At 35.6% G+C, this 23,070-nt stretch overlaps 1 protein-coding gene across 1 annotated transcript; it reads right to left on the bottom strand.

The window, feature by feature from the left end:
* Window positions 1–19,470: 19,470 nt before the first annotated feature.
* LOC141702495 (enoyl-CoA hydratase 2, peroxisomal-like) lies at window positions 19,471–22,362 on the bottom strand. Its single transcript, XM_074506154.1, has 10 exons — window positions 22,315–22,362; window positions 22,162–22,184; window positions 21,970–22,075; window positions 21,784–21,851; window positions 21,630–21,696; window positions 21,478–21,483; window positions 21,320–21,359; window positions 20,954–21,026; window positions 20,729–20,879; window positions 19,471–19,602 (listed from the first exon to the last, which is right to left on the bottom strand). The coding sequence occupies exons 1-10, from the start codon at window positions 22,360–22,362 to the stop codon at window positions 19,471–19,473; spliced, it is 714 nt and encodes a 237-aa protein (XP_074362255.1).
* Between the last annotated feature and the right edge of the window lie 708 nt (window positions 22,363–23,070).

The raw sequence follows: 23,070 nt of genomic DNA, 5'->3' as shown, positions 1-23,070 counted from the left end.
GTCTAATACCATCTTAAGGTAGGGTAGATGTTAATGCTCGACTAAAGGTCGAGCTTGAATACTAATTTAAGACATGATTTTACGCTTAACTCTTTGGTCAAAAATATTGGTGTGGTAACCAACTGATCGGATGTAGGTTAGTTTGAATGATTTTTTGAGTCTTCTCACATATAAAGTTGCACTTTATTTTAGTGTGTTTGGTTTTTTCGTGGGAAAATAAATTTTTAGTTATATGTATGGCTGCTTGATTATCATAATATACTCGTGTGGGATCTATAGAATATATATATATGATAATTATTAAGTAAGAAGTCATTGCAATTATAAGTTAGATTAGTTAAAACACATTCTTCTATCTTTTACATATGACCTAGAGTGCATTGGTTCCATCTTGATATTCATGATATATGATGGGAACCAATCATAACAAAATATCAAGTAGTGAAATGATGAGTTGGTTGGACATCTTTCCTAATTGACAGAGAGTAGCGAAGAGAGAATGTGAGTTTGGTAGAAAATGGGAGATGAAGTGGGAGAGAGGAAGAAAGACAAGATAGTTGTAGAGAGACGAACGGGGAAGGAGGGAGGGGGAGAGAGAGAGAGATGATGACAATCGGTGGTGCTTGCTGTCGGTGCCATCATTGCTACCGGTGGGCAACCACTATGGTCGGAGAGATGATGGTGAAGATAGAGAACGGAGATTAGTTAGAATAGAATATTTGGGGATTAATTTAATTTAATTTAATGTTTAAAGAGTTGGCTAAGTTAACTTTGTGGACTAATTAAATTAAAATTCTAAATTAAGAACATAGGATATAAAATTTATAATTTAAAAGAAATATGAGATTTGTAAGTGAAAAACAATGATTAAAAGTAGGAATTATATGGAGTGTGCAAGTGATTAATAGAATTTTTGTGAGATTTTATTTGGATATGTAATGATAAGAGTTAATGGAATCTTTGAAAAGTTATAATGTGACTTGCATTTATTTTTAATCCTTTTTGTCGGATATTAAAAGAGCATAAACATTAAAAAAATTATATTTAAATATTTTTTTCGGTCGAGTTGGAGATATTTTTTTGATTATAGAATAAATATGAGAGTTAGTTATAGAAGTTATTATTATAAATGTTATTTTCGTGATTAATAGTTCGTACTTTGTTATTGAAAAGTTTCAGTTATATCTTGGAAACCAGATTGGAATTACATGGTGAGGACGGGGTTTCCTAGCTTGAAGGTTGGACGAATGCAAGTTCTACTACCTTGACTCTTTGATATATTCAGTTAGTTTAAACGATTATTGGCAATTTATTTGAATGTTGTTTTGAGAATATTTAATTATTTATGTAAATTTAATTAATTAAACAATTTTAAATTCTAATTCCTTAATGCGTATAAGTTTATTATCCAACTCTTGTTGTACTCGATGTTCTAGTCTACTTTTTAATATATTTCGCATAGGGAAATACTCCTTTATTAGGTTAATTAAGAATATTATCATTAATATTGATTAAATTCATTTATTGATTTTAATTATATTGTTAATCTTCGATAAATTATTCATCTTTCGGAATAAAGAATAAATTTTAGGATTTTATGAGATTAAAATTATTCGTGATACTCAATTAGATATTCTAAATCATTGAAAGATTAATCAAGTTCATAAAGAGAAATAAATTTGTATTTGAAGAGTTTATTTTCTTTGTTTTTACTTTACCATTTATATATTTTTGATAGTCGACCAAAGTCGTTGTTCGAGATGGTTACACTCATTAATAACCAAACGATATTTGTATGTCTTTAAATTGTTAATTTCTTGATTTTTCAGTTCGCTCATTTTCTAAGCAAAGTAATTTATATTTGTAAGGCGTGTACAAATAAAAACTCATGTATCAAGGTTGTTGAATATTCTTCCAAGAATATGTAATCTTCAAATCGAAAGTGGTCAACATGATTTAGATAGGTAAAACCGATGAAGCGACATAAATAATTATCCGTTACTTCAAATATAATATTTGACTTAAATTTACCGGTGGTGAAAATGGTAACACATTTGTGGTAGGAAAATGAATGGTGGTAGGAAAATGAATGGTGGTAGTCGTGCTCGGGTTATGGTATCAGAGGGATGATACTTAAGACATTATGACTGATCGCACTATGGGTATTATAACGTTAGAAAAACCATTAATTTTTCTTGAACAATCAAATGATTAATTATTTAATTACTCGAAAAACTTTGTTTACTATGCTCTCAATGTTGAACTAAATGTTTTTTGACCTTATTCTAAAATTGTATTTTATACAATCATATAATAAATTTAATATATTTATATAAATATATTATAAATATTGATTTATAATAAAATAATTAGGAAGAAACTGTGGTCGGAGTTTAGTAGTATGAGTTTTGGTCTAGTTTAGCCAAACTCTATGTACTAGTTAGTAATTTAGTAGTTTAACATGTATATAATAATATTGTTTATTTATAATTCTTAATAAATAAAATAATATAAAAATTCGGAATAAGTTGTGATCCTAGTAGTTTAGTAGAATAAGTTTTGGTAGTAGTTTAGAGGGATAATAAAATTAAATTTAGTATTTAGTAATTTAGTAGTTTAACATGTATATAATATTATTTATTTATTTATTTAATAATTAAAATATGGGATAACCGTTGAACAAAATATACTCCATTCCTATTATTATATTATAGTAATTTAGAATATAAATTTAACTTTTTTTAAAAAATAAATAATATATTTTTTAGTCACGGATCTATGTCAAAATAAAAAAACATTATATGAACTGGTAGACAAATAATTTGTAAAGTATAAATTATAATTTTTATCCGTCTAAATTCTTTAATTTATGTCGTAAATATACAATTTGTTGAAATATCTTAGATTTGATTCTACAAAATTATTTTATATATATAAAATAAATATAGTTCTAAATATGCAAGCACACATGTCCATATTACGATATTTTGGAATCCAAAATTTAGATAGTTAAATAGTTAAAATTCAATGCAATGCATACATATGGTTGGCCCCAGAGTAAAGTGGGAGTTTTGAATAAGAGTAGTGTTGGGGGTGATTTCGCATTTCATTTTAATATTGCTTTTTTATTTTTTTCTTACTTTATTAATAATTTTTTATATTATAATTTGAATTACTAAAATTAATTTTGGAAGTGTATGCTTTTTCTAGGTACAAAAAGCTAGGAAAGAAGTTAGTGCTGTTAGAATATAAGTTGAATAATAATTTATAAAATTTGTAGTAATATTAGATACGCTATTTATTTTTTTTTTAAAATAAATTAAATTTGTTTAAACTTTGTTTGGAGGGATTTAAGCAATTTATAATAGAAGAGTATACATATGTTAACATATAAAAAAAATGAACAATTGAACAACACCATGCTAGTGAAGTGGAAGACAACTGTGTGCATACGTACGTTACACATTCTTTTTTTGGTAACATTCTCATCTTACAGTTCAATGGATGTACTTATTCTCCCCTCCCTCCTATAATACAATGCAGACAAACTGAAATGAACATTTTATTTGACATAGCACTCACTTGTACAGTTCAAAGGGTAAGTATTTGCTAACTCATTTTTCAACTCTTACCTTCACTCCCACAGTTTATTTGATGTTAAGTATCACCATCAATTACTTTTATATACATTGTACTCACTTCATTTTTTTGTCAACAACTCAGGTAACAATGAAAAGGATAAATCCAAGAGGAAATGGTGATCACTAAAATTTCATTAACACTAGAGCTACTGTGGTAACATATAGGGATGTACCAAGAATCACGCAGAAGCTGATGTAATTGTTACCAACTTTACAACCACAACTTTTCATGATGTAATTGGTACGAACTTTACAACCACAACTTTTGGCACTATATTCGATAATTTTGGTGTAAACAAATTTAATTCAATTGAACTTTTGTAACTTATAAATTTGGCCTTATATGAACTTAGGCTCTATAATCATTATTTTTGTGTAAACAAATTCAGTTGAATTGTAATTTTGTCACTTATACCAATACTAAAACAAGACACACACATGTTCATATTATTGTCATAATTATCTCCTAATGTTCATACTATGGTCATGATTATCTCATTTGTATTTAAACACTAATTAGGGAAAATGACAATCCATGGTTCGATCCAAGTCTAGATCAAAGACGAAAAGTAATAAAATTGATGTGAACCGAGGAGTTAGCTAGGATGAGTTAAGATTTGGGTGAATGACTAATTTAAATTAATTTAAATTAAGGGGAAAAATTAAAATTAGCTAACTAAAAACATTTATAATGACAAATTTATGAATATAGTTAAAATAGTATTCTCTTTCTTTTTAATAATACACTTCTATGATTAAACTGTGACAAAGAAGGTTTTGTAGAACAAGCATAGCAAATTATAGATATGAGCTTAGTGTCAATTGTTCAAACATATTTTTATTCTCAAAATGAAAAATGTAATCTATACAATTAGATATAATATCATTTTAACTACTTTCTTTCCAAAGGTCTTGTTGGATTCTATTTAAAGGCCCATTCAAAGAATACTCACGCTGGAATAAAACTTCTAAACTATGCATGAAGAAGAATAATATGATGAGCTGGACATACAAGACCCTGAATCTCAAAGGATTCGGTAGTCTAGATTCCCTAGGTTGCACAAGAATCATCAACTCAAAGAGGTCATGCCGGCCTTGATGTTGAAGCTCCGAAATCCTCTTCTCAGCCACCTCTTATTTTTTATAGAAAAACATTTATTGTTATTTTTTTGTTAAAATATGACAAAAGTCTAGAGAATACAGAAATTTTGAGAGGCATTTCCATATCTTAAAAAACGGAGAGTAAATGAGGGACATGGTGTAGTTAACCCTAATGAGGAAACTCGACTCTCAAAAATCATGAGATGAGTAGAGTGAGAAGTGCTGACACCACTTTGAAAGAGCATAAAGATTTAAGTTATCTCTTTTTTAATTTTGTAGGTGCTAAGAGAAATACTAATACAAGCTCGGATGCTCATCTTTTGAAGCTAATGTTCTAAAATTTGATGCACCCTTGTGTAAGTGCTGATTTAACCCTTGCAAGCACAAACACTGATATTACCCTGCAGTCCGCTCCATCTTCAACTTTGTCTTCCTCTACAATCCTTGTTAATATTGAAGATGAAGTTGGAAAATAGTCTATTTTAAACTTTGATCTTCCAGTAGATAGTGATATACCTATTACATCACTAAATGTTGATGCTTCAGTAGATGTAGATGAAGAGGCACTGCAAGCAAGGAATACAATATATATTGAAGCTGTTATAGGGAGAATTTCGTATAACAATGTTGTGGAGGTTAATGGGCGGAACAAAGATCAAGGAACGGTGTTTGAGGGCGGAGGAAGGTTGTTTGGTGGTGGCTGAGCTTGTATGTGGACTCCTTAAGAAAGAATAGGGTTGTTATTCTCTGTCAAGTGTCGACTCATGTCTCATACAAGTGCCTACGTACCCTATTTATAGGGATCAAGCCTCACGTAGTTCTTGGGGAACAAGTCACGTAGGCTAGGGTTAGGACTCTTCAGCCCGTGCAGCCCAAGCCTACGATAAAGTCAGGCCTTCAGCCAATTAGTCACGTAAATCTCGATCGGCTCCACACGCTTCCTACAATCTCGCGGGCATCTCCGCAATCCTTCCCGTGATTGTAGGAACAACCCGTGTCGACCCCGAAATCTACGAGTAACTCAGTCATCTATGAGTCACTTTCCATGTTGCACACAAAGTCTTTCGATGCGGCCCGGCCTGGTCACCTCGGCCCGCACCGCCTTCAAACAATAAATATAATGTTACCTCTGTTTCTATAAGATGTGGGCTCATGAGCTCAGCCCGTGTGTGGGCAGCTAAGCCCACCTCGCGTGGGCACAACCGAGCTCAGCTCGCATATGAGAGCCCAAATGATAAATGTGAGCTCACCTTACATGTGTGAGCCCAGCTCGCATGTCCTCACTTGAGCCCAGCTCGCGTGTTTGAGCCCAGCTCTCATGTCATCACTTGAGCCCAGCTCGCATGTTTGAGCCCAGCTCTCATGTCATGAGCCCAGCTCGCATGTGAACCCAGCTCGCATTTACGAGCCCAGCCCGCATGTGAACCCAGCTCGCATGTTACGAGCCCAGCCCGCATGTGCTGGCCCAAGTCACATAAATCCATGGTTCTAGCCCACACACGAGAGTCCAGCTATTTAGTACACCCACAGGGACCTGTTTAGGGCCCATGGCCGAAAGCGGGCATAACAACTACCCCCCAAAATTCCTGGTCGCATCTTGAGGCTAGGTATTTTCTAATCTTTTTATGGCCTCGCAAGTGTGAGCCCACCAGGCCGCACCAAACCGCCTCGCGTGTCTCGCCTCGCATGCCTTTCATCTTTGTATTCATTTTGACAGCCGTTGGACAGCTGGCGTGGGGATTCGTGTCATCTTATGAGATGACGACACGTGTCGCCTCCTCCTTTCTCTCTCCTATCTCCTATAAATATGTGAGATTTCAATTCATTTCTCACATTTCCAAAAACACTTCCTGAATTACTGCTCAATTTGCTCAAGGATCTACCACGGCGAAGATTATCATTTCAACAAGAACCGTCTACCGGCGGCGATATTCTCCGGGACCAGATTCATCAGGATCTTCATACACCTCTCCCACAGGTACTCTTCGATTCGAGCCCGTTCTTTATTCATGCTTTATTCACGCACACCATGCGAGCACACACCACCTGTTCGATGCGAGTTCACACACAACCACAACGCGCGATGCGAGCCCTTTCGCTCGTTTAGATACTTAGGTGCGATCCCGTGTGAGATGTGAGGACACTTTGGTGCGATCCCATACTTATTTTTTTTTGTTTTCTTTTTAGGGCCACACACTAATTTTCACCATCTTTTACAGATGTCGAGTGCGTCTTCAGCCCGCTCCTATGGATCATCTCGCTCTTCCTCGAGCCCGGCTCGCACCTCTGCTAGCCCAACTTGCTCTTCAGCTACTCCATCTCCATTAAACCAATACCCTCCTGAGCAGCGAGGCTCCAAGGACTTCCAACGCGAGCTGACCTCTCTTTCTGGTCGTCTTAGCCAACCTATCTCTCCCGGCTCAGCTATCACCCCTCAAGGGGCTCTGTACATTGCCAGAGTTGAGAACTCGATGCGAGCAGCTGGATCCGGCTCGCTTGATATTCACCTCGACCCGAACCCTGAGGATTTCACCAGGGAGAAGAATATATATAATTGGAGAAATAGGCCCGTGGACCTCTCTCATATTCCAGCCTCCCTTGGGGTAGAAGAGCTGCTAAACCGCGAGCCTGCTCCCTTGGATAAAGACCGAGCCGAGGAGATTTTAAGAGAAATGGCTGAAGAGAGGGCAGCCCGTCTGAGGCAAGTAGCAGCTAACCACCTCGACCCCATTCACCTTGACTCAGAATCAACTGACAGCGACCTGGGGAGTGCATACTATGACACCAGGAAGAAAGGAAAAGAGCCTGTAGCTGCTGAATATCCCATCCTGGGACTCAAGGGTGAAGAGGACGGCTCGCATTGGTCCTATGACTCTCCTCAGAGCGAGGAGGTGGCAGATGTTACAAGTCAGTACAAGATTTGTAACTATAATTATGCCCCCGCAGCCTCTCCTGAGCCTTATGTGCCTCCTGCCCAGCCTGAGCTCGAGGGTGAGATTGTTTTCAGAAGGCAGATCATTCCTGATGGGGAGGAGAGCTCAACTGCAAACGAGGAGGTTAAGGTGCTCGCTTGCCGCGACCTGCCTACCTCGCTGACTCAGAAACATCTGGCCGAGCACATTGAGCAGTTTCAGCTCGAGGGCCATATTGTCTTGCCCCTACCTCATATGAGATGCTATAGATTCAATCACTCGGAGAATGGAGGCAGGGTGCCTCGCATGGTCTTGTCCACCTTCCTATTAAGGCTGGGAATCTCCTCTCCTCTTCATCCCTTCATCAAAGATGTTTGCGAGTACTTCCAGCTCGCACCCCTTCAGATCAATCCAAACGGATACCGGGCCGCCCTCGCATTGTACATCATGTACCACAAATGCGGGTACCCTTCTCTAACCGCGAGGCAGCTGGGTTACTTCCTCCATTTGAAGCATTCTCCTAACGACTTTGGGTATTTCTACTTCTCTGTCTGGCCGTGCTTCAACAAGAAGAACCTCATCCACAACGGGCCGAGCAACTCAGGGAAGTGGAAGAGCCCTTACTTCTATATCCACGAGGTGCCTCGAGTCCAGACTCATTTTTATTATAATCCATGTAAGTTTTCTCCTGCCCGCTCTCGTCTCTTCTACCATAGCTCTTTCCTTTTAACAAGAATTTCTTTTATCTCCAGCCACCCCGCCTCGCACTGTCCTTGTGGGACAGGAAAAGATAAACGCGGACAGTCTTCTAAACCTTCCTAAGGCGGACCGGGACATCCGAAAACTCATAACGACCACCAATCTGGTCGCATGTGGGTTTTTGAAGGAAGGAGTGAGGCTGACTCCTCAGAAGAAATCTAGGAAGATATCCAGAAAGGGTAAGAATATCGGGCCCGCACGTCCGGGCCTGGCTGCTCGCATGCGCGAGCTTGTGTGCTCGCGTGCTCACTTTTCCTGCATGCATCTCGTTTCACATCGCACTTTAATTCTCCGTATTTTTCACCTGCTCGCATTACTTCTTTCCTTTGCATCTTGCTGTGACTAATCTATTGCTTTGTTGTTTTCTTTTTCAGAAATGGCCATCTCTCCTATCCCCTTCATGGAAGAGGCTGAGCAGGCTGCGGCCTCGGGCCCAGCTCAGCCCGCAGCTGCGAGCACAAGGGCTCGCTCTCAGGCCAATCCTCCGGCCTGCATGACTACTCTCTCCGAGCATCTCAAGGATTCAGGGCCCTCTCCTCGACTAAAGAGGCACAGAGGTAAAGAAGGAAAAACTGGCGAGCCTGAGCCAAAGAAAGCTGCTCCCTCTGATGCTCCTCTTCCCTCTTCTTCTTCTGCCAATATGGTTGCGACCACATTCGGCCGGCTCGCCCAAGGTCACATCATCGAGCAGGATTTAAAGGATTGGTCTTCTTCTGCTCTCGAGGTTAACCAGGATGCACTCTCCCGAGCCGCGGCCGAAGTATACTATCGTCAGTTATCTAAGGCTCGAGAGATGCGAGCCCTCAGCCAGACCAACACAAAGCACGAGGCTAAAGTCAAGTCCCTTCAGAGTAAGGTCGCTGAGCACGGGCAAGAGAAAGTTACGCTGGTGAACAACTATAATCAGAAGATAGTTAACCTGAACGCTGCTCACGACAAGGCCCTAAGGGAGCAGAAGGAGGCTCATGACCTGGCTGCTGAGGCATGTAAGAAGGAGAAGGATGCCCTCGAGGAGAGGGTGCTCGAGCTGGAGGGATCAGTCTCTGCCCTGACCGAGGGCCGTGAGGCCGCCCTCGCTGATGCTAGGAACCTGGGGGCCAGGAATTTCATGAAAGTCTTTATGAAGAAGGTTCCTGACTTCGATTGGGCGGCTCTGGGTGCGAGCACAGCGAGGCATGCTGACAAGTTGAAGCTGGAGATGGAGAGGGATGCCCAAATTGCTGAGGAGGCTCGGCTCGCGGCCGAGAAGGCCCAGGTCGCTGGTAAAAATCATGAGGGAGCAGAGGCTGATAACCCTTAATGTAATTTTGATTAGAACTAGACTTTTGACTGGGTAAGCGGGCACCCCTCTCGCCTCGCGTTTGTATTTGAAATATTCTGCCTCGGGGCATAACTTATTTAACTTTTGTTTGTATAAAATGTCTAAGTTTTTTGTGCCCGCGTATGTCTTTACAGTGCTAGCTGGTTTTTTTTTTTTTTTTTTTTAACCATGCTTCTACTGACCAAAAAGTAATCATAACTCTGGCCGCTTATGGCGAGCGTTACCCCTTCACTGCGAGCCCAATTTATTCAGCTCGTGTCATTTTTTTTTAATCAAACAACCATTGAAAGAGAATGCCAAGTGGAACAAGCCCGCATCGACTCGCAGGTGTTGTAGGTGTGCTCGCACTAGGAGCTCGCATGTGTCTTCTCCTCGCATCATGCGACTTTGAGTATGTTTGATGGAGGGTTGGGCCCCCTGGGTCGCATTTATGGTCTTGAGGGCCAGGGTATGAGCTCGCATCGCGGGCCTATATCTCTATCCACATCTTTTATCTACTATGTGTTCGTATTTGTCTAAGCGGGCCATGGCCCGGCTCATTTCATGTTCTTGGCATCAAGCGGGTCGGGGCCCAGCTTGATTTAACATGTTAATAAAACAACTGTTCTGTCCTCGCATGGGTTCCCAAGGATGGGGTCCCCTGCTGGGTATTTAATCTATTAACAGAAGTTAAAATATCAAGTGCACAAATAGAGATCAATCGTTTATTCATAGATAATGGGAAGTGAAAGGAATACATGCTTGTGGTCTCAGGGAGGCACCAATATGGCACTACCCCCCGAGACTTAGGAATATTTGAAGATAATACTAAGTCTGAAAAGAATAATATTACTGATAATACTTGCGAAGGTGTTCCGCGTTCCAGGCTCTTGGGATCAACTTGTCTTGCATATCATTGAGGTGGTAGGTTCCCTCTCAGAGCACCGATTTTATCTTGTAAGGGCCTTCCCAATTTGCTCCCAAGACTCCGTGACTCACCACCTTGGTATTTGGCATGATCCGGCGCAGAACTAAATCTCCCACCTTGAAAGTTCGGGCTCGAACCTTACTGTTGTAATGCCTGGTACATAAAATATTCAAATGTATTCATATATTTGTCGGTTATGCAACTTTCAGAATATATCTATATTTAACCGTAGAAAAATGAAATTTTACATAATCAATTTACTAATAATTTAATTTCGCTACATGAATCCTCAAAACTGAATCTATGGGCAAATTTTTGTGATGTAACAATATCGGTGCTATATTTTAAAATACATAACTTTCGATTGACTCGTTTCAATATGCAAAAATAAATAAATTAAAATTTGATGACACAAGTCTTTAAATGGATTGAACATTTATCTAAACACACATCGTATCATTTCATATTTTTCTTCGTTCGTTCTTTTTTTAATGTTATTCTCCCGACAAAAAAGGTGATATCAGATTTTTTTTTCCTCACATTTTTAGCTTTATACACTTTATTTTACAAATATTTTTATTTGTTAGTTCATTTTTGATGTTCCTCGTGTGATAAGTTGAAAAATTAGTTTATCCCATTTCGAGAGATTTTTTTTCATTAGATGATAGATTGATTTTACGCACATTATACACATAATTTTACAAATATTTTAATTTTCTTAAAGTTACTTTTCGTAACTTTTGGTAATTTAAAAAAACTTACAAAATTATTGTACAATTAAATTGCGTAATTAATAAATAAAATAAATATTTTATATCATAAATTATTCTATAATCTAATAACCCTTTTAAATTCTAAATAATAATTGAGTATTAGAGTTCTAACTCCAACCAAATACCATAATTGATGGGTCTGGTGACTATGTCATTGCATATTTGCAATATTAGATAGCTTTAATTTCCAACTATTTTTCATTTTCATTTTTAGAAATCATCATGTAGCAAGAATAATTTAATTTAAGAAATTTTATATATTTAACTAGATCTAAATGGATTGGAGCTCCGATCCGAAATCCAAAATCCTAATGGGGCAGATATGGATTGAGCTATAATTTATCCGACACGCGATCCGATCCGAATCCGATCCAAAAAAATTAAATGAATTTGGATATGGATTTACTTAAATCCGATCCAAATCCGACATGTTGACAAGCCTAACCGGAACCACAGTCAGAATCACAACCCCAACCAGAAGAGATATGATTGCTAATAATTAAGTAGTATGTTTTGTACTATTAAATATCATCAAGTCATCCACTGGTTCAATTTATGAACTAAAATATAGGGTTCAAAAGCCATGGTTCCGCTTGTGTATAATTCTAGATGATTAACTTATTTCTTTATTTTATGTGCTTTAACAACTCAACTAATTGCTTTATTATCTAATGAAATGCTACTTCTTAAAAGATTATTTTAATTGGTAATGGGATTCACCATGAAGAGATCACAATGATGCACTACAATGGTGTACTATATTATTTGATATAGTATCTCTAATAACTAGTATAGTAAATTTTTTTGTTTTTAAAAATTTCTTTTGTTTTCCATGATGTAGTTAGCAACTTTACAACCACAACTTATGGCACTATATTCGATAATTTTGGTGTAAACGAATTTATTTCAATCAAACTTTTGTCACTTATAAGTTTGGCCTTATATGAACTTTAGGCTCTATAATCATTATTTTTGTGTAAACGAATTCAATTGAATTGTAATATGGTCAGTTATACCAATACTAAAACAAAATATACAACATGTTTATATTATTGTCATGATTATCTTCTAATGTTCATACTATGATCATGGTTATCTCATTTGTATTTAAACTCTAATCAAAGAAAATGATAATCCATGGTTCGATCCAAGTCTAGATCAAAGACGAAAAGTAATAAAATTGATGTGAACCGAGGAATTTGCTAGGATGAGTTAAGATTTGGGTGAATGACTAATTTAAAGTAATTTAAATTATGAGAAAAGTTCAAAATTAGCTAATTAAAAACATATATAATGAAAAATTTACGAATATAGTTATAATAGTATTCTTTTTCTTTTTAATAATACAGTTCTATGATTAAAATGTGACCAAGAAGGTTTCTTAGAACAAGCATAATAAATTATAGATATGAGCTTAGTATTAATTGTTCGGGCATTTATTTACTTCCAAAATGAAAATTTTAATCCATACAATTAGATATCGTGATACCATCTTTCTTTACTTCATTCTATACCAAACGTATTTTATACAATGCAAAATATAAGTAATTCTCTAGGAAATTGAATCTAATTACACTTATGCCACTAACTACAATATTTTGTAATATATCAAAAAATATAATATTGAATGGCTACGATCTAGTCTATTCGGTTCATAATGATAGTCTCCCAATAACCATACCGTCTTTATATACATATATACATAAATATATATATATGCATGTGTATGTATATGTATAAATATATTTATATATTTGTAATTCCGTCAAAATCACTAAAGGTATTTGTAGATGGGGTTAAACACATATTTTTATTCTTTTGATTTTCAAGATCTTTAAAAATGTAAAAACATAAATTGATAAATTAGAGCAATATAAGATTAAAAAAATCAGGCACTCGTAAATTTGAAAAAATTTATGTGTGAATCAGAAGGTTATTTCACAACTGTTAAGAATATTTCTCTCCATAAAGCTAATTACTTAATACACTTGTAAACTCTTAAGAATACTTTTTTCTACAAACCTAGCTTAATACACTCGTAAAATATTTTTCTTAAAACTAACTGATTCACTTGATTTATATATTACCAAGTTACATGTTTAATAGATAACAAAATATTATAATCTTTTACTTCCAGCAAATAAGTGACACCACTTTGAAAGAACATAGAGAATCAAGTGATTTCCTTTTTGATTTTGTAGGTACTCAGAAAAATATTAAAACAAGCTCTGATGGTCATATTATTGAAGCTAGTGTTCTAAAATTGGATGCACCTTGTTTATGTGTAAATATAAACCCTGCAAGCACAAGCACTGATATTACCATGCAGACCGCTCCATCTCCTACTATTTCTTCCTCTACAATCTTTGTTGATGTTGAAGATGAAGTTGGACAAGAGTCCATTCTGTTGGAATATTTATTAATCTAAACGTTAGTCATTTACTTATTTGGTCTGAGTTGAATAAGTCAGCTGTTGCAGAGTCTATATACAGTTTGAATAAGTCTAGGAGTCTTAGTTCTATTAGGATAGTCGTGGAGATAAATCAGGCGTTAGTTCCTGGTTCTTAGTTAGCACATTTTCTTTTAACTAGTTTGCTAGTATTCAGTGAGTTTTTAACTCTTCAATTTGTAAACCTTATTCTCAGTAATATCAAAACTGGCAGTTTGTTATTTTTTGTGTTTCGTTCATTTTGTTTACATCCAATATCTGGTATCAGAGCAAGGCTCGAAATAAACCTTCAACCACAAACCATGGCTGAATCTAGTAAGAACAGAGAGACTTCGTTTGGCCTCAGTTATCCAATGTTAACAAAAATGAACTATACTACCTGGGCTCTGAAAATGCGAGTCTTTATGCAAGCTCATAGAGTATGGGAGGCCATAGAACCCAAAGACCCCAAGGCTACTACTGTTGAAGAAAAATTGGATAAGCGAGCACTGGTTATAATTTATCAAGGAGTCCCTGAGGACTTGCTGTTGCCAATCGCTGAGAAGAAAACGTCTAAGGAGGCATGGGAGGCGATTAAGACAATGCATATGGGTGCAGAAAAAGTGAAGAAAGCAAAGGCTCAAACCCTTAAGGCTGAGTTTAAGTCTTTATCTATGAAAGAAATGGAGCAATTGGATGATTTCTGTTTGAGATTGAATGGCTTGGTAACAAATATCTGAGTTTTAGGAGAAAAATTTGAAGAAGCCTATGTGGTCAAGAAGCTCCTTCGAGCTGTACCCAAAAAGTTCCTACAAATAACATCTGCCATCGAACAATTTGGCAACTTAGAGGAAATGTCTGTTGAGGAAACCGTTGGATCTCTTAAAGCACATGAAGAAAGACTTCATGGGCAAAGTGATAATAGTGGTGGACAACAACTTCTTTTGACAGAAGAAGAATGGATGAAGAGGGAGAATAGTGATGGACAACTGCTCTTGACATGGGAGGAGTGGCTAAAAAGGACAAGCAAGGATGGAACACGCAGTGGTAGAGAGGTGGTCCGAGGTGTGAGAGACAGATCAAAAGTTAGATGCTTCAACTATAGCGCTTATGGGCATTTTGCTGCTGAATGTCGCAAGCCCAAACGGGGAAAAGAAGCTAAAAATGAGGTGAACTTAGATCAGATTAATGGTGATGAACCTACTCTACTGTTAGCAAAATGTAAAGATGTCGGAGAAGGATTGGTTTTTCTGAATGAGAAAAGTGTGACACCCAGGTTGAACAACACGGTGAATGACAGCAATGTGGACTCAAATATCTGGTACCTTGATAATGGAGCATCCAATCACATGACGGGCAGCGTGGAAAGTTCAAGGAATTGGACGAAGGTTTCAATGGACAAGTGAAGTTTGGTGATGGCTCCACTGTAAAGATACAAGGGAGGGGATCAGTACAATTTACTACCATTGATGGCAAGGAGTGCATTAGGTTAACTATTAAAAAATGGAAATGATATAATTATGAAAGGCGAGTTTTTGTGGGTGTATGATGCGAATAAAATATTGCTAGTGAAAGTCAGAAGATCCACGAACAGATTGTACAAGGTAATTGTTAAGCAAGATAGGGATATGTGTCTATTGGCAAAAGCGGAAGAAACTTCATGGCTATGGCATTCACGGTTAGGTCATGTCAACTTTCCAGCCATGCTACTGATGTCGAAATATAAAATGGTACGTGGACTCCCTGATCTGATTCATCCGAACAGTGTCTGCGATGGGTGTGTGATGTCAAAGCAAACTAGGCATCCATTTCCATCCGCAACAGATTTTACTGCTAAAGCACGACTCGAATTAATACACGGGGACATCTGCGGCTCTTATTCACCACCAACTCCAGCGGGAAACAGGTATTTCTTGTTGTTTGTTGATGATTTGAGGTACAAATCACTGGTGATGCCGACATGGATCTTCATTCTCATATTTTTCCTTTACAATATTCTGAAGCGAATGTTGGCTCCTCTACTGAATCGCTATATGAGATTATCTTTAATTTTTTTGCTAATGAAAAACTGGCAAAGAAGTCTACAAGACAACATGATAAGGAGGATCTCACTCATGTGGTATTTCCCTATGACATGTATGTTAAGGAAATCATATTGTAATTCCCAATGACATGTCTATTGAGGAAATACAAAGGATACATGGTGGTAAAAATATAAATCAACCTTGTTAGTTCAGATATGATGAACAGAGATATCAATGGAGGCATTCAAAAATGACTTTTTCTGTTGTTATTGCTCATGATTGAAATAGCTGAAAAAAGGGATCAAGAATCCTGAACTTATTGCTGCTCATCTCAAAACTTCTACAGTAATGATCAAATCTCTCCAAACTACTCAGAATATTAATCAAGAGGAAGTCAATTCTATTATAGGAGCTTTTAAATCAGTTAAAGCTAAGCAAGTGTTTGAGTTGACACTAAGCCGTAGATGCCTATTTGCACACTGTTGCTGGGTATTTCCTTAGAAAATATTGCAATAGATGTGAAGTTATGGCCCTATCACAAATGTTACTATAGTTAGAGAGCCATGTTGCTATAACTCAATAAATCTCAGGTGTAGACTTAGACGTGTTACCTATTGCAATACATGCCACTATGTTGACATAGATGGTCAACTAAAGATTTATTTATTTTCAGAAAGAAAAAAGAAGATAAAATATAAATTACTCAAAATGCAATTATCTTTAAAAGTAATTTATTTGAATAAAGTAATTTATGGAGTTTATTAGAAAGTAAAAAAAATGAATAATAATATTAAAATTTATAAAAAGTAAAAAAAAATATTTGAATTTTTGATAAATGAAAGATTTTAATTTATTAAAATTTATTAGCTAATTAGGTATCCAAGAAAACCATATTTAACTTTGTATGTGTGTCTCGGTCTTGCTCTTTTAGTAAACCATTGTTATATAATTAATTGTGGAAGGGAGGGTGGAATTATGTTCATTGGTTTTAGATGTAACAGGTTGTTCTTCCCACATGGTTTTTGTGAATATTGGTATACATGTGAAGGTACTTTGTTGCTTCATCTGTTGCAGAATTACTTCAGTTTGGTGTTTGATATAATTACATTATATTTTGTTTTCAAATATAGATCAGATAATAATGAATGCTTGGACGCTCTTGCTTGTCAGTGTAGAGAATGTTCATTGTTCCGGTAAGAATACCTTCGGTGGATATGGCTACAAGTGCAAGGATGTTGTTACTTGTCGTTGGGGAGTCGAATTGTCAAGCAGTGGAGGATGTTGTTCGTCTTGCTGGTTATATCTTGGTTGTGTGTTTATGCCGAGGTTTTGCATACTTTACGAGCTGGGTTTTCTGTAAGGTGTGATTTTAGTGGATGTTCGACGGCATTAGGGTGGGGGAATTGGTCTGTTGTGTTGTTGAGTTGGAAGGTAAAGAAGGTGCAGGTCATATCTGATTGTGCTAGTTTAATTCATGCGTCTCGGGATCGTGGTTTGAGGGTGAGTCTTGATTTTCTAAGTGGGGTTTATAACTTAAAGCATCCTACAAGCCAAGTTAATTTGAGGACCTAGGTTTAAAATATTGGTAGAGATGAAGCTCTATTTTGGTTTGGCTGGTGCTGTACAAATTTGATTTGGTATGCGGGTGCTGGTCTTTAGTAACTGAATACATAAAGAACATTAATGCAAATTTTGGTCTGAGGTAGGATGACAAGAAATTTTGTTTGATTTTTTTGTAGTGTTGTTTTTTGCTATATCCATATTCTTGGAATTTCTCTGCATATTGCTGAATGCATTCATTTTCCCTAAACTACTGGTTGTTAAGTACTCACTACAAGAAAAGGACCAACAGACATCAACTCATAGACATGGATGTCATTAAGGGCCGATGTTAAAAATGTTTTTAACATCGGTTTGTTCCAAAACGATGTTAAAGACCGTTTTTTTACATTAGTTAAAATCAAAACGGATGTTTAAACTACTTCTTAAAAAAAACGCGTAAAACAACCCCTTAACAAAAACATTTCCCCTTAAGAAAGAAATATTTCACCGCTTCTTTCTTCTCTCTCACACGACTCTCTCCTTCATCTCCTTCTCTTTCCCGATTCTCTCGATTCTCTGTCACTCACTCACTCTCACCCCTTCTACATTGAAACCCTAATTTATACCACCTTAATTAAAGATATAGATTTGAAACCCCTAATTTGAATCCTAGATTTCAAGTAATCGAACCCTAACTTTCGACTAAAATGGCCGATTAGCTGCAAGTTTTCGTCGATTTGTGCAAAGGAGGTTGAACATTGGTCGATTTGGGAAAGGAGGTTGAACCCTAGCTCGAATCCGCTGTAATTAGTAAGTGTTACTCTAAGTTATTTTCAAAATTCAATTTTCGGTTTTTAATTCTTTCTTTTTGTGAAATGGGTTGCTTGATTTTGGTTTTTGATTATTTTGTTGATATGGGTTTTTTGTTATTTCTGTATTTGGTTTAATCTGCTGTACAGATCATTGGTTTAATTGTGTGCATATTTGTAATTATGGCAGTTGTGTAACCAAGGTTGTTGTGGGTTTGAGGCTACAATCTCCAAGTTTGAATCTTTTACTCTTTTTCTACATTTTCAGTATTTCATTTGATGGGTATCTATTTATTGGTATAAAATGTGTTTTTATTGAGTTTTCTTGATTTCAGTAGCTTCTTTTGAAATTTCAAGGCCTAATTTGAATATTGAGTTTCATAACAAGGTGCATAGAGTATTGAATCCAGGTGTGCTTTCGAATTTCTTTGTTTAGAGTTGTTTTGGTTATTAGTACTGAATTTGAACTCTCTAATAATTTGGTTAGTTGTGAATTTGAACTCTCTAATAACCCGATGTCTTTACTCGCTTAGACATCGTTTCTGGCAAACTACCTGATGACCATGCATTATTTTTTTACAAAAAATGTTAGAAATAAATAATTTAATAAATAAATTACACCTATTACAACAGATTAAACATACAATGAGCTATGTTTTTTTCCACATAGACATCGATTTTTTTCATAAAGGTGATGTAAAATCAGATATTAAACATCGATTTATTTAGTAAAATGTGATGTCTATGTTGGCACTTAGACATCAATTTTATCCTAATTAAGGTGATGTCTATATTTCTTTTAGACTTGAACATGTGAGTCTTTGACATCGGGTTTTTAGGAAAAAACGAAGTACATCAACTTCTTTGACATCAGTTTTTCTTCACTAAAAGTGATGTACAATTGTCTTTGAGACATCAGTATTTATATATTAAAGGTGATGTACAATTATTTTTTTGACATCAGTATTTATTCATTAAAATGGATGTCCAATCATTTTTTTGACATCAATATTTATTCATTAGAAGTATTTAAACAATGAACTAACTAAACACTTATATTCATCAACATAAATATCAAGATCTAGTTTTATTACAGAATCATTCAAAATCAAATTAAGAGTTATTGACCTTAAGCTACAATAGAAGGAATGGCGTTGTCTTAAGCTACAATTTGAGGTTATCAGATCATATACGAGGCTGAACTCCTGATGCTATAGAAGGCCATTCTATAAATTTTTGTCTACCCCTAGCTTTTATTCCCTCTTCGAACATTTCCAATTTTTGACAGCCTCCCCGATCTCCTCTGGAGTCTTTACCTTAATCTTGCTCGACAAGGTTCGGCATGTCAAATCCATCAGACTCCTTATTTTCAAGTAGTTTACCGCCTGAAATCACAAAAGATGAAAATTTAGCCATATAGTACACTCTGTTATATTTGGTTCCTCATATATCTAGGCCAGTCTTAAGTAAAGTCTGGTACTAAGGTACAAGCTTTCAATTGTTAATCAAATATTCTAAAACAATCACAAATAAATGACAAAATCATGAATCGTCTATCCATCGAACTCTTTTAGACCATAAAAGTATTATACTAGCTGTGCAACTAAAACTCACTTGTGCTAGTTAGCTTCAGCAAAATGCCCCAGGTCAGAGATGTGAAACTATATGCACTCATACAATTCTTGGCAGCCTTATTCTGTTAGGTAAGCCTGATATGACAAATATGGCCCTCTGCTACTGCTACTAAAGGAAAAAGTGAAGCAGTGTGATACCACTCATTTTCAAAAATATCTTTATGAGATTGATTCTAGTCTATCACTCTTCCTCACTGATCACTGAGATACCTAAGTTCAATGTAACCAAACCATCACACCCTGCTCGATATTCACACCAATCAGTATTCAGTGCTACCTCCATTTCTCTAAGAATGTCCTCATTTCATGTTATTTCCTTCTTTATTTGGCCACACCATATCACCAAGCTACACACGCTAGGGGCATGATGGCCTCATCAGGCAGGAAAAACAAGATGCAAATTGAAGAAAGTACAAGAGATGATTTAAAACAAAAATTATGAATTGTCCATGTTTTACTCTAATCTAATGATAGACACGCAGTAAAAGTCACTGAAAGAAATTCTTTTCCCTTTTCTTTCTCGCTTTGTTCCTCTTCTTTCATAATGTTTCTCAAATTAAAGTGTATTACCTGTGTCCTAAAAATTAAAATACAGGGAGTTGCTACATAAGACAAATTTACTAATAGGTTATCTCAAAAACTGTACAGTGATCCTAGTATTTGTAACATGAAATATGAAGCAAGTCAAACAACAGTCAGCATTTCTGCTAGGCAAAAAAAAAGTCAGCATTTCTTATCAAATTCATATACTAATTGTCAACAATCTCACTAGTGTTAAATATGGTAGGTTTAAAATCAGAATAAACCCGTAGATACAGAGATATGAAATATTCCAGAATTAGCGAAGAGGCAACGGATGTAAAAATATGTGACATACCTGGGAGGGTTGCGTACATTCCTCATAAACTGCAAATGGCTGACGTTTAGGATGTTTAAAAGCTACGTTCCGATTTGCTTGATAGTTAGTGTAAGAATACGGGTGAGGTGATTTTGAGAAGCCACCTGCACCCCATAAATATAGAGTCAACCTGCATAAAAATGATATTTGGTAATTTAAGTGCATTTAAGTCATATATATTTAGTCATTTGCTTAGAAACTTGCCGATTCATGCAGACCGGTTCATCAGACGACTCCCCATAACTTAGAACTTCAAGTTCCAATATGACAGCTTTACCTATACAATCAAAAGACATGCCATAATAACAAAAGCGAGTTAATTTAATGGTGACACCAATCAGGTAACATGTATGTTTAGGGGAATGAAAACATGATAAAATGATTGTGCATGTAGGTAATAATAATATCGCTACCACTATGACAGCAACAAAGTAATTACAAAATACATAGATTCTAAACTTTGAAAAAATCACATTCAGTTAAGATTTACAATGCTATATATATATATATATATATATATATATATATATATATATATATATATATATATATATCAGATCATTCACAAACCTTTATCATGCAATCCCACAATACTTGTTTTATTTTGTATCTGCATCAACAATAAATTTCAAAACTTGTAATAATAGAAGTCTGAATTGAGGATAGTTAAGCAGATTCTTATTTAATTATTTTATATTTGCGCGAGCACACGCACATGCGCGCACTACTATACACTAAAATCTCTCCGGCAGAGGTTACTAATATCCGTATAGAAGAAATTGTGATTTCAAATTGGCACTCTAATCTAACAAAGAAATTGTACATATCAATGAAATTCACAAATTGTTAGTTATAAAGAACTTGAGGTTAAGAACCTTACACAAGTAGGCAACAGCCTGTAAATTTCTATAAACTGTTGTCCATGCAATAACAGGCGCGGATCAAATCTAGCAAAAATAAGTACCGACCTGCTCAGTCAGGCAAAATTACAGCAAAGATAAGATTGAATTAAAAAAACAAAAAGGTATACTCACAATATTCTAGGTATTTCAGAAATATTTATCGATCCCAGTGAGTATATAGCAGCAAATGTCAGTAAGACCTACAACCACGAAGTCGATACAAAATACATAAAACTCGAAAACTTTAATAATATCTATACATAAATTGCTCCAACTTAATCTGCTTATAATTCCAATTACTCGACAAACTTATAGTACCTTAATGAATTTCTGGCCATTTTCGTGGTAAACGTATTTGAGCTCTTTGTCATCTAAAGCATTAGTACCACAAGCTCCAATACCGAGAGCATACAAAGTAACATCTCTAATCAAAAAAATAATTCTAATTAAACAACAAAAATGCTCAATTATGATAATAATACATGTATATATAAAAAAAAATGGATTTACCTCTCATCATAAGTGAACAATCTCTGTAATTGATCACAAACAAATCAAGAATTATATCGAATTGTAAGTGTTTAATTTAACACTTACCACAAAGAGTATGAGTGCAAAAGATTTTTTTTTTGAATTATCATATTAAATAACTCTAGTCCTTACCACAAAGAGTGTCCAATTATCAGCTTTGAAAGGCCTGTGAAACCACATTCTTCATAAAAATATGTTGATTAAGCTTCAACTCCAAACATAGAAAAGTTAAATTGAAGTTGTCACTGAACCTCAGTCTGTATTATACTTGTCAGAAATATTCCAGAGTGGAAACAACAGTGTGCATAACTAAGAGATCAAAGATTTGTCACTCATAATATTGTTGAAGAACTACTGCACTTACACGTGATTCAAACTAACAGATGATGTTTTCAAACCCTTTGTTCGATGAGGATTTAAATTTACTCGGAGAAACACCAGATCCGAAATAAATGTTGTTATATATCTGCAGTCATGTTACATATTTGTTAGATTTAGAAAAACATAAATTCAAATTAAAGTTAGGTTACCTCTTGGCTTATAACCAAGGTATGCAAAGCTTCGGCCTCAGGTGAGGTATTTAAATTTTTGCAATTGACCGTTTCTATACACACAAGGTATTTATAATTTTAAAAAATTATGCTTCTTGATAACTGGCCCTGTATGATATAACTAGGATCTCTAAATATAGAGAAGGCAGGAAACACGGTCCTTGAATAAATTAAATTTCCTGGATAAATTGGTCTTTTAATTTTGGATCAACTGCTTTTGATCACAACACTCATGTTCTTGACTACATTATAGCTTTATACTCTATAAGATAATTTTAGTTGAGTGTATAAAAAAATGGCAGCATCAGACACAATTAGTAATCATACTTCACAAATG

This window comes from Apium graveolens, unplaced genomic scaffold (assembly GCF_009905375.1).
Source record: "Apium graveolens cultivar Ventura unplaced genomic scaffold, ASM990537v1 ctg5240, whole genome shotgun sequence".
In the NCBI taxonomy this organism is placed as follows: domain Eukaryota; kingdom Viridiplantae; phylum Streptophyta; class Magnoliopsida; order Apiales; family Apiaceae; genus Apium; species Apium graveolens.
Note: the sequence above shows the minus strand (reverse complement) of the source record. Positions and strands in the feature narration are given on the sequence as shown.

What these genes read in the sequence shown, in the direction of transcription:
- LOC141702495 (XM_074506154.1), bottom strand. Translation starts at nt 22,362, where the DNA reads ATGTGGTTTCACAGGCCTTTCAAAGCTGATAATTGGACACTCTTTGTG. An exon ending in ATAATTGGACACTCTTTGTG is followed by an intron (nt 22,185 to 22,314) that starts GTAAGGACTAGA and finishes GATCAATTACAG; the next exon opens with AGATTGTTCACTTATGATGA. An exon ending in TCTGAAATACCTAGAATATT is followed by an intron (nt 21,697 to 21,783) that starts GTGAGTATACCT and finishes TATTTTTGCTAG; the next exon opens with ATTTGATCCGCGCCTGTTAT.